Raw genomic sequence first — 16,341 nt, forward strand, 5'->3', positions numbered from 1 at the left:
CATGTGCTTTCAGCAAACACTTTATCCTGAGCAGGGATGCAGTGGATCCAGGGCACTTGGATAGGGCACTATTCCAAAAGCACGGTGTATGAGGTGGGATTAAGCCATGATGATTGGGATGCCATCCCATCGCTGGGAATCGTACACACACACACACACACACACACACACACACACACACACACACACACATCTAGGGGCAATTTAATTTATCTATCTAGCCAAGACATCTATTTCCATGTTAATGGAGCTGGGAGTAAACTGAACAAACATGAACATGGGAAGAAATGCAAAGCAGCTCCACACAGTCAGCAACCCCGGTCAATGAGTCAGCAATGCTACCTTGTTGGCATTCACTAAATTCCAGGGGTTTCGTTACCACGACGTAAAGTGGGCGTGTTTCTGGAGGTCTTGGGGGGAAAAAAGAGCATACCTACGATGGATAATGAAGGACAAAACAGTCATACAGATTTTATATTTTATATCTATTATGCTTTATTATCTTAAGGTTAAGCTATTTTAGAAAACAAATAAACAACCAAAAACTAAGGTAGGGTTAGGTTTAGTTTATCAAATAAGCCACGCCTGCCAGATGAAGCAATATCTGTTACGCTGTTCTGAAATCCCTGGTAATAAGTGCATCCTGTTGCCACATAGTCTGGTTCTTATGAGGATGTGTATTCCTTTTATGGTTATATCTACACCCTTGACTCATGAGTCCCAGGTAGATTGATAGTTAGCTATCCATTTGAGCCAACATCAGTTGCCAACATGTAATTTAGAAAGTGATACAAAATACAAATAAGACAATAGTTCAATAAATATTCCTAAATGTAAGTAACTAAATGAACCTACAATTTTAAAAGTAGTAATATAAATGTTACCAAATGCTTAAAATATGAAGCAAAATCATAAAGTTTATATGGAGTGCCTTACTGTACCTTAAACCTCTTGTGCTGCTGTGACTTTCTTGGAAAGTCTTGGGAGAGATGCAGATGACTAGGCACTGAGCTATAACGAGTGCTCTGTTTCAAATAAATTCTCAGCTCCAGTATAATTGATTTCAGTTGAAATTCGTCTGCTGCCAAGTATATGATTCATCTACAGAGTAACATTTTAGAGGCAGATTTGTCTCTGACACTGTGTTGACATGGATGCTGCAAAGGAACGTAGGAACCTCAGCGGTGAGTGACTAGATAAATGCAGGCAGTAATGCAAATAAGGGAAATCTGATTCAAGGCTAACACATTACAAGGCCTTGTAACGTAATGTAAAAATGCTTGTAGTCGCTGAGGTAGAAAGGGATGACAGGAGGCTATCTTTACTTTTAGAGGACAAGACACCCATAGGGCTGACCATGGTCATAAGCTGTTAAACAAAAAGCTTCACATAATGCTCACAGAGTCTGACAGTCATACTGGGAAGACAGTGAAGGGAAATGACTGCTATATGTGTTATTTAAGGCAAAGAATCTCAGCATGCATGTGTACATGGAGGTGACTATATATTACACGCCACCCAGGGCGGTCAACATCAATTTGAGCTAATAACCAAACTTGTAAAATAATTAGCAGTATTTCTGGAAACGTACATGTATCATGTGGACCTGAACGGAAAAAAAATCAAAGAATTAAATGATCAACATTATGTATGGTTCCTGTTTCTCAAAAGGCTGCCCACATAACATGACCTTTCACTCAGCAGCTGTACCCCCACGACCTCCTATTACCAACCACAAGCAACATACACGTATGCTAAAGATAAACACAGTCCAATAGCACAACTGGGGGCTTAATTATCCAGCATAATCTCATCATTTTGTTTTCTAAACAGACTAATGAACAGTCTGCTGGTGTTGCATGGCTAATTGCCATGTTTGTCGAGGACAGAGTCACTGAGAGGAAAATGAAAACCAACAGCGGAGGGTAATTTAAGCCGTTCCGTCCACAGCTGAACTAAAATATCATCCCTCAGGCACCAAATCAGCCTCTCTGTCACAACACTGACCTTTTTCCACATGTCTCACTGAACATCGGTGCTCAAATATAACAAACTGAGCATGGAAATAACGCCTCCCTGTGCATGATAGATTAGTACAGCAATATTTTGTGAATACGGATATAAACTACGGTCAACTGGGAGTTCGAGCAATCTATGGTCTATTTGTAAAAACATGCTACAATCAAGCTCTTTCCTGTGTTCTCTTTTTCGTGTGCAGGGTGTATTATTTTACAGCATTTGTTTGTGAATTGGGAAAAAAGTGCCTTATGAAAATAGCCCTCACTTTTTCACACTAAGACTTGCAATACCTTACCAAGAAGAACTATGTTAGCCAATGAGACTAGCATAAGATATATATATATATATATATATATATATATATATATATATATATATATATATATATATATATATATATATATATATATTAAGTCAGTAAAGAATGCAGGCTTGATGTACTTTTGTTAGTCTAAAAATAACTAGACGAAGTCAGACATTGTGTACGACTAAGCTAAGGAAAGATTTTTGCTAAAAATGTTTTTTTTTAAATTTATGATATTTAATCTCAGAGGAATCAGGAAACAGTTGTTTGTGTTGTCCAATGATAAATAAAATTCCAATCAAATCCTTGACCAGCACTTTTTTTTAAAAAGTATGTTCAGAACCGCACATTGCACCTCACAATTCAGACACATTGCACAACATATTGCACAAACTCACAGTTTCACTCGGCTAGTTTAAAATCCCATCAGTTTGGCATGCCAGCAGAAAAAGGCCTATTCAGACTCAGTTTTGGATGAGGCTTGAGCTCGACATGGAAGAAAATTCGCATAGACAGTGCTGTAGGCTGCAACTTCCATCCAAATATACAGCTACTGTACAGTATACTGTATGGAGGACATGAGCTGCCATGCTGCCCTGTCCCAGCTCCAGAATCAGCTGTTTCAGTTTAGCCATCACTTCATATACATAAGCACATTTTAACATCTGGTACATCTCTGAATAAAGTAATATGCTTAACAGATTTATGAGTTTGCACATTCATTGAAATGATTTATTCACTTTGGTTTGTAAATACTGAAGATTCATGTATGCTTTGCTGTTGTTTATCAGCATTTAACTGCACTAATAAAAAAAGCAAATGTCCTCAGTTAGTTCTCAAATGAACTAAGGAATATTTACATTAACATTTATGGCATTTGGAAACACCTTATCCAGGGTGACATACAAAAGTGCTTTGAAGTCAATACCAATAAATACACCAACACTGGTTCACTAGGTTACAGACTAAGGATATGATCAACCTAAAACTCTGTTGGGGGACCAATACATAAAAACAAACCAGGAAATAACTGGTAGCATAAAGTGTTCAGGAATCGGTAGGACTTTACTCATACTTTGAAGAAAGCCAGTGACTCAGCTGTTTGTAACATCTAGCGGGTGTTCATTCCACCACCTCAGTGACCAGAACAGAAAGTGTTGATGTAGACCCACCTCTTGCCCTGAGAGATGGTGGCACCAGTCAAGCAGGGTTAGGGTTAGGAAATGATGCTTAGCCTCAAACTATTTTTTAATTACTGGTCAAGATGTAAAAACAAATAGACCCTTCTAGAACAATCCCCATTTTCAATAATATATTTTTGATTATTTATTATACTTTATTCCCAATAAAATTAAAAGATGAGAAACGCGATGAGTTTGAGCAGATTAAAGGAGATGATAAAGATTCAAAATAAAATAAGATTCATAGTAACTTAACGGAGTCATGATGAATTGATGGTAAATAATTTACTTTTGATTTCAAGACCAGAGCCAAACAGTCAGAAATGCCATTTTTGGTCCTGTGAGAAAAACTGTTGGCTCACACATTCTCTCACAAACACACACACGCACACACACACCCTACAGTATGTAAGCCACATTGCCACATCATGTCAGCCAAAAGGGATCCACACTCATCAATGTGTTTGTAAACAGCAGATTAGCACAGTAAGCCAAGTCCCACGCTGGGATGCTAGAGGACACACACACACACACACACACACACACACACACACACACACACACACACACACACACACATATTTACTACTCAGACCTACACTTCCAAATGTTTACCAAAATAAAAGATATATAGCTTAGATAGAAAATATATATATACATAACTTACTATGTAAATATTGTGTATCTTTGTGTAGGTTCATGATGTATAATCCCAATTAAGTTCCAGGTTGTAATGCTACAAAATGCGAAGTAGTTCCTGGGGTGAATACTTATGCAAAGCACCATAATACATTGTGCACTGAATTTATTCACCACATAGGATTGTTCTTCCGAATGCAGTTTACTTATTTTCATACTTATTGTGCTGCAACAATGATTTACACTTATATGATACTTGCACAACCTCCCCCATGAGTGGATTGTACTGGTAATTATTCTGTCTTGTTTATTTATTATGCTGATGCTGTCTTGCATGTTGCTCTGTGGGGGAACAAATTTCATCCCACTGTATTATTAGGGTTATGTAGATACTTGGAAATCTGTTGTGTGTCATGATTTGCCCTGCTTGTTTTAATTAGCAAATACAGCTGGATTTGTCTTGTAGAATTCATAAGCTTTAATTTCCTTTATTGTAAAAAACATGCTGTGAGGACATTTTGAGGATAGTTTCTTTGAGCGCTCCGACAGCTTAGATTTAGGCTGCCGAAAGTTGACGACAAATCGCTCTAGTAAAGTTACACAGTTTTGGTGTCGTTCATTTATCTCAACCTATTACTGCCACAGAGCGTTGCAGCGTTGTCCTCTGGCATCGCTTTCCTCAGCTCAGTGTTTCAGGTTGCCGCTTGCAATCTGGAGAAAGTAATAAAACGGCTGGTGACTTATGGCTGGGTCCTGGAGCGTGAGCAAGATGACAAATTGAAAGGATTAAATTAAGGGCCTCAAGGGGTCCCTTGTGGAGACCTTTGAATTATTTTAAGAATTCAATCAAGCCGATTCTATCAGAATGCCTGAGTGTGCAGATAAATACAGCAGGATAAATGATAAGAAACAAAAAAACACTGTCAGACAGTGAGGAAGATACTGTATGATGTGTGCTGAGGTCATGGAGTGAGCCGTACTCAGAGTGGGTGCAAAATGAAAAGTTTAAACGTGATCTGTGGGGAAAAAATCAACATGAAATGAGATGTAACATGTGTACAACATGCAAATAAGTTCAAAAAAGAAAATGGCAGTTCTGTAAAATCATCTGATCCTGTGACCTGTGGGATATACAGTATGTGTGCATTTTAAACCTAATCCAGAGTCTGTCTCTAGTGATTAAGTACATGTCTGAAACAGCTTTTTCTTGACGTCTTAGACCAACGTTTTATTCCCAACCATTTACACAAAGCAAATCTCCAAAAATTACAGTGGTCAGCAGAGTTCAGTGAGGTGGGTCATGGTGATTTGCCTTCTGTGCCAGTATATACAGTATGTATAACAATATATACATATACCAAGTAAAATTTGTCTTAAAATGGTCACAAGAATGTTTGTTAGCATTTTTTTTGTTTGTTTTTAAGCAAGCTTCTCAGTCAGAGCTCGGAAAAATGGTGAAGAAAAGGAAGTACCTTACTAACATTCAAGAACATTTGTCACATTCAAAAACACACTAAAAGAGACTTTTCTCTTTTTTTTCATAATTAAAATTATACCATAACTGTTGCACATATAGGCTGGTGTGATAATTATAACTGACACTTGCTGGAAGCTCTGCCTTTCCTTATTTCACACTAGAAATGTTTTGGCCCATGTTTACTGGAAAGATGCACTGAGGGTCAAAAATTGGCAGTTTTTGATATGTATATGCTGCAGAAGTATGGAAAGTTTGAGTTGGATGGCAACTGCAGGAACTACTAGGACGTAAGCCTCATAGGGGGAAAAAAACTGAATATGTTTGTGATATAAAAACAGACATAAAAGCTGGTCATGCAAACAGTTAGCAATGTTGCTAATGCTGTGTCAGGAAACTTGGGACATTTCTTGCACTGGTAATAATTTCCTCAATTTTGTAAAAGCATTGCCGGTGTTTATTCTAGTTATACCAACTTAGATGTACTACATAAGTTGTTTGTAATTGTGTTTCATAAACACAGAAGTTTTTTTGTTCATAGTAATAGTACAGCCAAAGTGTCCCCCAAAGTGTCTGGAAACCTGACCATCACACACATCTCTGGTCTTTGCACAAACTGTATGGCATGTTTTTGTTTGCTATGACATTACTATTTCCCTTAATTGGAATTAAAAGGCCCAAACCTGTTTCAGTACTGTATAACAGTGAACCCTGTGCATAAAGCAAGCTCTATGAAGACATTTACAGCATTCGGAAGACACCTTTATCCAGAGTGAATTAAATTTCTCTCATTGATACAACTTAGCACTTGAGGGTTAATGGCCTTGCTCAGGAGTGACAGCCTGGTGGTCCTGGAATTCGAACCTAGTCCAACACCTTAACCACTAGTAGGCTACCACTTCCCACAGACAACCTGCACTTAGTCCTTAACACCTTTGGGATGAACTAGAACACTGAAGGCACTCCAGACCTTCTTACCTGCCATCACTCAGTAACGCTCTTGTAGCTGAATGAACACCAATCCCCACAGCCCCCTCTCCAACATCTAGTGGAAAGACTTCCCAGAAGACTGAAGCTTATTATTAACAGAAGAGGTGAAATAAAACTGTCACTTGATGTTCAAAATGCCCATATATGACTGATGGTTAGATGTCCACAAAATTTCAGCCTTGCATCTGGCTTCTACTTTACAGGTCCTGACATGATTACCTTTCTAAACAGACTGACATAGAGGTGAAGTTAAAGGGCGTTGGGGAACATCTGTTAAAAAAAGAGAGAGAGAGACATACGTCCATGTAAACAAAGACCAGCACTCGGGCCCAGATTACAGTTTTCCACCAAAAAAAAAAACCCAACACCCTTGCACTGATGCCTATATACTGTAAGTATCTTTGATCATGTTCGTATTTTCCAGATTAGGTGTACAAGTAAAAAAATTAACAAAATGAATACAGCACCTTTTGTGTTTCAGGTTAACACATGTAATTAGATTTAAGGGAAATCTAATGAAATATAGCCCATAGGGTAGAGCCAAACAAACAAACAAGCTGACTCTTTTGCGGGAAAAAAAGTTTATTAAGGCTAGAAGAACTAATACAGAGACAGTGAGGGAATAAGTACAAATTCAAAAATTGACATAAAACATAGATGAAGATTGCTAATTGATCAACTTGTCGAAGATTTCATAATAACAAATTTCATTTCTCCTGTTATATCCTTCCTAAAAGTCAGGAATAACCCCAAATACACTAATAGGTCTTAAAAACGTAAGAAAATTCAGGAACATTTAAGCTCTGGTAAATTTATGGTCCGATCTAGAAAATACCTGACTGAGGCCAAACAAATCTATCTGAGGCCACCCTGAGCAACACGGTACATTTTATTCCTCGTGTTCAATTCCACTTTTAATGTTTTTACATCATTAAAATCCCTTGTTTGTTCCTCACTAATAAAGCAAAACAGTTAAAAAAAATAAAGAAACAGTAAAAGCAGTACTACAAATTGAACAAAAGCGCACAAGAACAGAAAACAGAGAACACGTGTGCCTTTGCTACCTAAAGAATAACCACCTCTCTGTGTTGTAACACCTTAAGAGCAGGATGATGAAACTGACCAGAAACAGCACACAGGAGGAAGAGGTGTGGTGTTGAAAACTTATTGCTTACTCACAATTCAAATATTTCCTGAAGAGTAAAAAAAAAAAAAAAAAAAAAAAAGTTCTGCATATTATTATAGATAAAGTGTCAATGCAATAATAAAAAAGGAAATTGCATATTGTTATTCTTTTATAAAGCTAAGAATTAAATCCTATTAATACAATTTTTTAGCCTAATCATTATAATACTTTCTTTGCTATTTAAGTCTAATACTACATTTCATAAGTTGACAATATTAGATTGAATGCTCATAGTATGGTTTATAAGAGCCTACAAAAAAATATTTTATTGTTTTTAAACTACTCTGGTTATAATCTTCTAGGATTGAATTCTTTTTAATACCATTTTAACCTCTGGGTTTGATTGTCACACCATAACTGATTTCATCACAGTGTTTCTCTTTCTGTGGACTGTACTAACCAAAAAATATTTAAGGCACTTTATACTGCCTTAGGTTTCTCAGATTTTTCACTCGATACCGTCGTAAGTTTCTCATTTACTCAGAGGTTTCTCAGAATCTGTATTAATACAACTGTTGCATTAAACACGTTATTGTTCATGATATGCATATAAATAGAATAATTGTGCTATGTGGAAAGCAGTATACTGAATACTAGGAGGAAGCAGCAGTACACTTTGGTTATATATGTTTGGGTTCACAGTCCTATTCCATATAATAAACCTCTCTACGAACTGCATAAGTATGTAATTATATACACACTTCGTCAAAGAATGTAAACGTCGCTCCAGTGAGAGTTGTTTGAATCCATTATTTTGTTTAACTGATTTTTAAGAAATGCCTATTTGTCAAATCCTATTTGTGTTTATTTGATTGATGTATTTCCCTCGACATGCACTGATATCTGTGTACCTGCTATTCATCTTCACCACATCTATACACCTGGAACTAGAGCTTTAATATCTTGTACATGTTTAAACTCTGTTTGCATATTATTCACCCAAATAACAACCCCCAAAAGCCCTTTAATATATTTTATAAGGCCATAAGAAGAAATAAGAGCATTTTTTTGTCTAGGTGTGTGTGTGTGTGTGTGTGTTTGTGTATGTGCGTGTCGATACATACATGTGTGGTCCCATCACCATGTGTATCATGTTATTGTGAATCAAATGAATACATACGTACACTGTGAGTATAATATCAATGCTGACTGATGAAAGCAAGGCTACTATGTCATAAAATCCTAAGGAATAAGTGGATCATGGTGCTGTTTTCACTTCGAAAGCACAGGCAGATATAAGATTAGGATACAGAATAATGTTAAAGCTCATGATGGACTGACTGAGCTGGATGTTTAGACAGACTCCTGGCTGTAATAACTCTGTCAGGGGACACAGATGACTCGAATCTGTAGGAATATCTGTGAACAAAATGTTATTTGCTACGCATTGGTCCCTGACACATTTTGCTCTTTGACCACTGGCCATATGGAAGATAGTCAATAAACAATAAAGCAAGAGATGCAAGTACAATTTGTCATCATACCTATCCTTATGTAATCCTTTCTGAGGTTCTTCTGAATTGTTCTACTCATTAGTCATGGTACCTTTAAAGTTTCAATCAATTATTAAATGTTTGTTTTTTATTAGCATACATACAAGAAGCAAAGATAAAAATTTTTTTTTTTTGCCTGACTGCAACAAACGTGTACAATGTGATCGTTATGAACAGCGCGTGTGTGTATGTGTGTGTATGTGTGTGCTTGTACAAGTTGTAAGCGTGAGGATATTTCTAAATGCAGCCATATTCTATCAGATGAGTTAGGAGTGTGTGTGTGTGTGTGTGTGTGTGTGTGTGTGTGTGTGTGTGTGTGTGTGTGTGTGTGTGTGTGTGTGTGTGTGTGTGTGTGAACAGAATAGACTCAGAGGTCGGTGGTGGCCTTGGCAGTCAGGGCCTGGATGCGGCTGGTGTTGCAGTTCTTGCAGAGAACATGACCATCCAATGGGTAACAGCCTTGATTATCACCCTCAGAGAGCAGACAGCCACAGTCCTGCAAAACACACACACAAACACACACAAAACACACACGTTTGTCTTATTTTCTTGCGAGGATCTTTAATAACCCTGCAAGTTGTAAATCGTCAGATATTCCTACTTAGTACTAACACACACACACACACACACAACCACACACATACACACACACACACACACACACACACACACGCGCACACACGCGCACACACGCGCACACACGCGCACACACACACACGCACGCACCTCACAGCGGTAACACTGCACATGGAAATCTCGGTCCAGGGCCACGATGCGGACCGTCTCCTCCTGGCCAGGAGCAGGCATTATGGGCTCTTTACACACAGAGCAACGAGGGGCAAACTTCCTGCAGAGGAGACACAAACAAGCCCAGAGTACAACCTCTATCCAATCAAACACACACATCAGAAAAATATGGGCTCCATGGTCATGATCTAATACAAGTTCAAAAATCATAGCACATGTGGGAAAGAACCTGGAGTAAAATGGCACAAGTGTGAAAATGCTGTGCAGTTCAGAGGGATGTGGTATCAGCAGATTATCTGGGGGGATATCAAGTGGAGAAGAATTGAAGTTGTGTTATTTTCGTTTTCCTCCGTCCACCTTGCATTAATTGTAATTGATATTTTTTTGTGTCTTCTGTACAGTATGTCCCGTTTATGATGTCAGAGGTTGCTAGAATTTCCTTGTATTGTGTAACTGACATGAATTCCTGAATCTAAACTGGAAAATATATTTTTTTTGTAATGACGAATGTGAAATGTGACAAATTCACACGGATATTTTCAAGACAGATTATTAATAGCTACTGGCCGTGGCATAATTTCTCATAATTTCTTCTTTCTCTGTAAGTAAGTGTAGTAACTAAAGGAATCGAATCGGTCTTAAAAGATGTTGCATGGTATAATCAGACCAGAAAATTCACCAGTTGATATTCAGCCTACATTCTGAGCTGTTCGTTTCTATTTGTTAAGCAGATCATGATTCAGGTTAGATAAATGCACTTAGTATTTCTAGAAATTAATTCATATCAAAATGGCATTCACAAAAAACACAGCAGGAATTTTAATCCAATTTTTGAGCAAAATAGACTGGAATGCAACACAATACAACACAATACAACACCACACCAACCAACCTCAAATGAAATGACAATTTTTGGCCATGAAGGTAGCAACAAAAAAAACCCCCAAAACATTTTGTTCAACCAATATTTTGTAGCAATTAGTGAATGTTCTAACCACTAAACTGCATCTGCACTTACACCCACAGAAAGCTCTTTATATTAAAAGGCAGCTGCGTTAATATCTGCACTGGTGCTTTAACTAATGAAGACAGAGTTACTTCCAGTGAATTTCCTGCGATTGGTCTAACAGTATATTGGAGAGCATTACCTCAAATATTTTCATTCTGCTCACTTCTTCCCTGTCCTTTCCAGAAGCAGGTGATCTGTGGCTTTTAATTTGCTAGCGATTTACTGCTGGTTTGAAAACCATTCTGTCTTGTAAATTCTGGGGAAATATTCAAAAGGAACAGAGATGTGGGCAGAGGAGCCTGGTGAGGATGTGAAGACAAAACCTGGCTTTTCGGTCCAGCCAAGTGGTGAAACTTTTTCACTGACTCAGTAGGAAGTGGAGTGAATGGTGACCTGAGAGGAACCACAACAATAACGCTGAAATCTGGCTGTTCCTCGACACAAAGGCATTTCTGTTCACACACCTAACGGCTTCTGTGTGAAATCTTTCAGTTCCTCAACAGGTAACCTTTTCCTCTACCACATGTAAATCTTGTTTCAGGTTTTCTTTATACAGGTATTGTCTCTATTAAGGAACTCTAGGGCTGCTTTACACAGTAAAATGACATTTATGGCAATTGGCAGAAACATGGTCTAAGGTATAACAGTGGTTAAGTCACTGGACTATTGATTGAAAGGTTGTGTGTTTGAGCCCTGGGTCCACCAAGCTGCCACTGCTGGGCCCCTGAACATGGCCCTTAACCCTCAATAGCTCAGTTGTATAAAATGACATGAGAATATATGTCTGTCTGGATAACGTCATCTGCCAAATGCCTGAATTTGAACGTGCCTAGATGTCTTTATCAAGAGCGGCTTACATATTTATCTGATTTTATACAACTGAGCAACTGAGAGAAATTTACAGTTATGGCATTTGGTAGACGCCCTTATCCACAGTGACATACAAAAGTGCTTTTACCGTAAGTCTCTATTGATAAATACATTAACACTGGTTCACTAGGTTACAGACCTAGGATACCATCAACCTAAAACAGTTCAGTTTTTTTCTCTTAAATATAGACATAAACAGGGGAAAAGTTCTAGTTCAATTGTTTCAGGAAGAGGTGGGTCTTCACCCATCGTTTGAAGATAGTTAGTGAAAGGGCCTTGTTCTTGCCCCAGCAGTGGCAGCTTGGGGGACCTGGAATTTGAACTCACAAGCTTTCAATCAACATAAAAGAACACCTTAACCACTAGGCTACCACATCCTCGGATGATCCCACCAGATTAGCCTTGTACTTTCTGACCCGGGCCATGTTTCCATGTTTTTCTCACCATAGCATGTTCTTAAATAAGAAAACCTCTCTGGTCTTTAGAAAATTTGTTTGCATTGAGGACACGTGAGAAAATGTTTTTGCAATGTGTGTTTGTGTGGTGGATTAATGTTACTTGTGGAAGTCCTCGATGCAGTGGATGTGGTTGGAGGCGTCCACGGTGAACGGAATGCCGTCCAGGCTCCTGTGACACACCACACAGGTAAAGCAGTGCGGGTGGTAAGCTTTACCCGTCGCCCGCAGAATCCGCTCCATGATGGGTTTACTGCAGATATTACAGGTCTCCAAGGTGTTCTGAAGACACACAAACACACACATATTCAACATTAATATTGTGGATACAGGAACTTTCACAAGCAGAGGTTTTGAGCCTGAGTCAGTGGAGCTAGGTCTGAAACATGGTTGGGTTCTAATCAGGCATCTCAGGTAAGAGCACTTAGAATAACATGAGAGCTACAGTGAATGCGTGAAAGCAAAGAGCAGCCTATTGATACGCAAGTGAGCAGTAGGAGAGTGGAGTGTGTGTTTTTTTGGTGTGTTTGTGTGTTTATTTAGAGATTATTATTATTATTAACACCACAATCAATAATAATAAAAAATAATCAAAAATATAATAGTAATCAATAAAATATTATGATTAAACACTCATTCTTCTTGATGAACTGCTTTAGAAAATGTAAAAAACAATAATAGCTGAAATGTAAAAACAAGAATAGCTGAACAATAACTCCTGAACACTCTCCGTTAAACCATTATGTTGTAATATAGTTTTAAAGAGAACGCCATCAGGTCACAACGACACTAGCTAATTGTGTGTGTCTGTGAGTTCATGTATGTAGAGGAGGGTAGATGGCACTTTACTCAGAGCAGCAGTTTGAAAAGATGTGCTTGGCTGATTTATGTGTCTTAGAGGAAGTGTGTGTGTTTGTTATCACTCCTACCCCTCTCGGGTAGCTTCTGAAGACGTCTGTAATTTTTCTAAAACACTAAAATAAATGGTTCCTTGTGGGTTATTTGTAAGGCTGTTGTGAAAGTTAAGAGTGTTGGACAACTGGTAGGAATTTCAAATCCCAGCATCCCCACATTACCACTGCTGGGTGCCCGAGTGTGGCCCTTAACCCTCATTATCCAGAGTGACTTCCATTGATCTCATTACAAATACCCAGTTGAATAAGATGAATGTACTGTAAGTCGCTCTGGATAAAACTGTCGACCAAATACCGTAAATGTAAACATTAATGGTTTTAGGTTTCCACTTTGGTACAATTTGTGAAATCTGTTCCAGGATTCTATAGAGAAAGCTAATAGTTTACCCTGAGGACAAACCCGAAGATAACATTTTACATCAGAAAAACATCGTCCACCATCTGAACTGAAAGAAATCATAAGAATTTACAGCAAGCCCGTGTCAGCTTATTGAAGCGCTCAGGACGGGCCTTAGTGCTTCAGGAGATCAGTAAAAAAACATTTAGAGCTTTAAAAATCATAAGCAGGGTTTTGTACTCATTGTGGAATGTAGTTAGCAACCAGGGCAGGCTACATACAGTACGCTCCGACTTGCTGTTCTGGTAAGAACGTAAGCTGTCACAAGCAGTCAGCGTCTTTGACAACGGCAGCTATTTGGCTTTAATGCTGAAACAAGTGAACTCGAGGTGAATTATCTGCCAATGAAATGTACTGGTGAGTACACAGCAGAATTTTTTTTTTCAGTCCATCTGTAAACAATCAGATGAAATACATAACACAAGCTTTTCTCTGGCAGAAACGTGAGCGACAGAGGCGGCTGTTCCACTGTTCTTGCTCCTTTCACTGATATCATCTTATCACTTCCTCTTAAACGTCTCAGAGAGGCAGATATGGAGTACATCTCAAAAATGAACGCAAGAATGGCAGCCAGTCTGATTAGCTGCTCTCTCAGTCGTAAACAAAGTAATCTTTCACTCACTCCCTACTTCTGCTGGAGGCAGGATAGTAAATATGTCGACTTTCTGATGACTGTGGCCTTTTCCTCGGCCGTGAGCGCTGGGCACCGTGCCAGCTCATGACTTCTCTTTTCCTCTGCATCACTCTTATTATCGCCCACCCCGAGCTGCGGATTTGTTACGGCCGTATTTAATGCACGACAATCCATTTTCTCTACTGACCAGCCTCACAATTACAGCAAACAATGACAAATCATCTGAGGATTATCAATTACAGTCGCTTCGCTCACAGAAAGATTTGTGTGTGAGATTCCTGGATCTCTCTTTTCTAGGTTCAGTGGCTTTGCTGAGTCCACTGCTGGCATAAAGCCAGGAAGTAGAAGTTGTTCTCTCTGGCATTGTCAAAATGACACTGTCAGAGAGAGAGAGAGAGAGAGAGAGAGTGTGTGTGTGTGTGTGTGTGTGTGTGTGTGTGTGTGTGTGTGTGTGTGTACACGTGGCATAGCTGAGCTTCATCACACAGATGGTCTGTGCTGTTCAAAATCAGAGATGTAGTTCTTCATCCACTCAGATGCTGGAAATGAAAAGAAAATTCACTTTATATAATCCTCAGGATACAGAAGGAGCCAAAGGCCAAGGCATGATCTCTGTGCATCCAGACATTCATCTATGAACTTTAAAAGCTTGCTCTAAACGACTGAGAGCTAGAAGGTTTACAAAATAAAAATAAGGGTTTTCAGGTCCAGTTATCAATTTGACCGTCTTAATGTCTTTCCTTTCTTTCAAATGTGTAAGATCAATCAACATTGGTCTCCCATAGCAACTCCTCCTATCAACAATATCCATATCTCCTGAATCCTGGAAAAGGAATAAAGCCTTCAACAAGATGTCTGTTGTGAATCCATGAAGGATTACTTTAATTACTTAGACAGAGGGAGAGAGAGAGAGAAAGAGAGGGACAGACAGACAGATGATTAACAGTTTTCACCTGATCCATTTCTTCACTTTTTATGTGTGGAGCTGCTCCACACACTGTAACATTTACACGTCAATCATTCTGCACCTTCACACACGTCTCAGACACCATCTTTGCTCAACTGTCTTCTGCAGAAGTGTTTAGCGGTGACGTCAAAGCAGTTCAGATTTACACACTATGGATTTATAAAACACCAATAACTTTCCAGTACGGTTTAAGAAAAATACCTATCAAGTTTTTTCCAATATAAAGTCTGGAGGGGACCCAGAGGACTGGACTGCCACTGCCACTAGAGGGCACTAGCTATCTGCGCCTCTGAAATATGATTGCGCCTCAGTGATGTACTTTTTTTTCTGACTCATATTTCTCTAAGTGTTTACCCAGAAGGCTAAACAAATGTCTATGTGGATAAGGAAAAGTAAATTTAGGTCAGAGAGCTTCTCGTTGAACTGACGGCCGAGCGAGTGTGCCGGAGTCAATCGTGGTCTCTTGTCTCCCACGCGGCCCTTTCAATTTCCTGGCAAAGTGCTCAGCTTTCTCTTTCTTTCTCTCTTTCTGTCTCTCAGACTCTCTAAACCTGGCACTTCATATGGAAGCTCTTTTCCTCATCCAGAAGCTGAGGTGGTCATGTTTTGACTGGAAGACATAAATCCTATTAACAACTCCGAGACTAACCCAAAACACCTTCATTCTTTTATTATTCTGAGATAGTAGTGTCTGTGATTCAGACATATAAATGTTTTGATGATGTAAATAAATCATATAGTCTAAAAGGGTAGAGAAAATAGTAAAATAGTAAATAAAAAAAGAACGTGGATATCTGTACAAACATCTGTGAAAGGGATAAAGAATGAAAATACTGAAATGTAGAAAGAAACAGTTTTCCCCTCTTTAATGCATGTACAAACATGTAAAGCAGTGCACTCCATGTGTACTTAAGCAAAATACTTCAAACTTGCTGAATGTCTCTTTTATTTGAGGCTGCTTCAGTTTTGCATTTTACGGTCAGATGAATGCCATTTTGTTTTGTAGGAAATATCCAACTATCCGCATACGTTTTTTTAATGTCTGCTTGTGTGTTTTTTACC

The 16,341-nt window shown here is 38.6% G+C and overlaps 1 protein-coding gene across 9 annotated transcripts in view; it reads right to left on the minus strand.

Annotated features, from left to right (window-relative positions):
- Positions 1-7,169: 7,169 nt before the first annotated feature.
- LOC113642945 (LIM domain containing preferred translocation partner in lipoma) overlaps positions 7,170-16,341 on the minus strand; it is a 194,911-nt gene continuing 185,739 nt past the window's right edge. For 8 of the 9 annotated variants that reach the window (XM_027146784.2, XM_027146778.2, XM_027146780.2 and 5 more), the window contains 3 exons: positions 12,471-12,649; positions 10,013-10,133; positions 7,170-9,782 (listed from right to left, as the gene is read on the minus strand). In XM_027146784.2, coding sequence (XP_027002585.1) covers positions 9,654-9,782; positions 10,013-10,133; positions 12,471-12,649 — 429 coding nt within the window. In that variant the 3' untranslated portion in view covers positions 7,170-9,653. The remainder of the gene's footprint in view (positions 9,783-10,012; positions 10,134-12,470; positions 12,650-16,341) is intronic. The other variant, XM_047813124.1, reaches the window with a different exon arrangement.

This window comes from Tachysurus fulvidraco, chromosome 5 (genome assembly GCF_022655615.1).
Source record: "Tachysurus fulvidraco isolate hzauxx_2018 chromosome 5, HZAU_PFXX_2.0, whole genome shotgun sequence".
NCBI classification, from domain to species: Eukaryota; Metazoa; Chordata; class Actinopteri; order Siluriformes; family Bagridae; genus Tachysurus; species Tachysurus fulvidraco.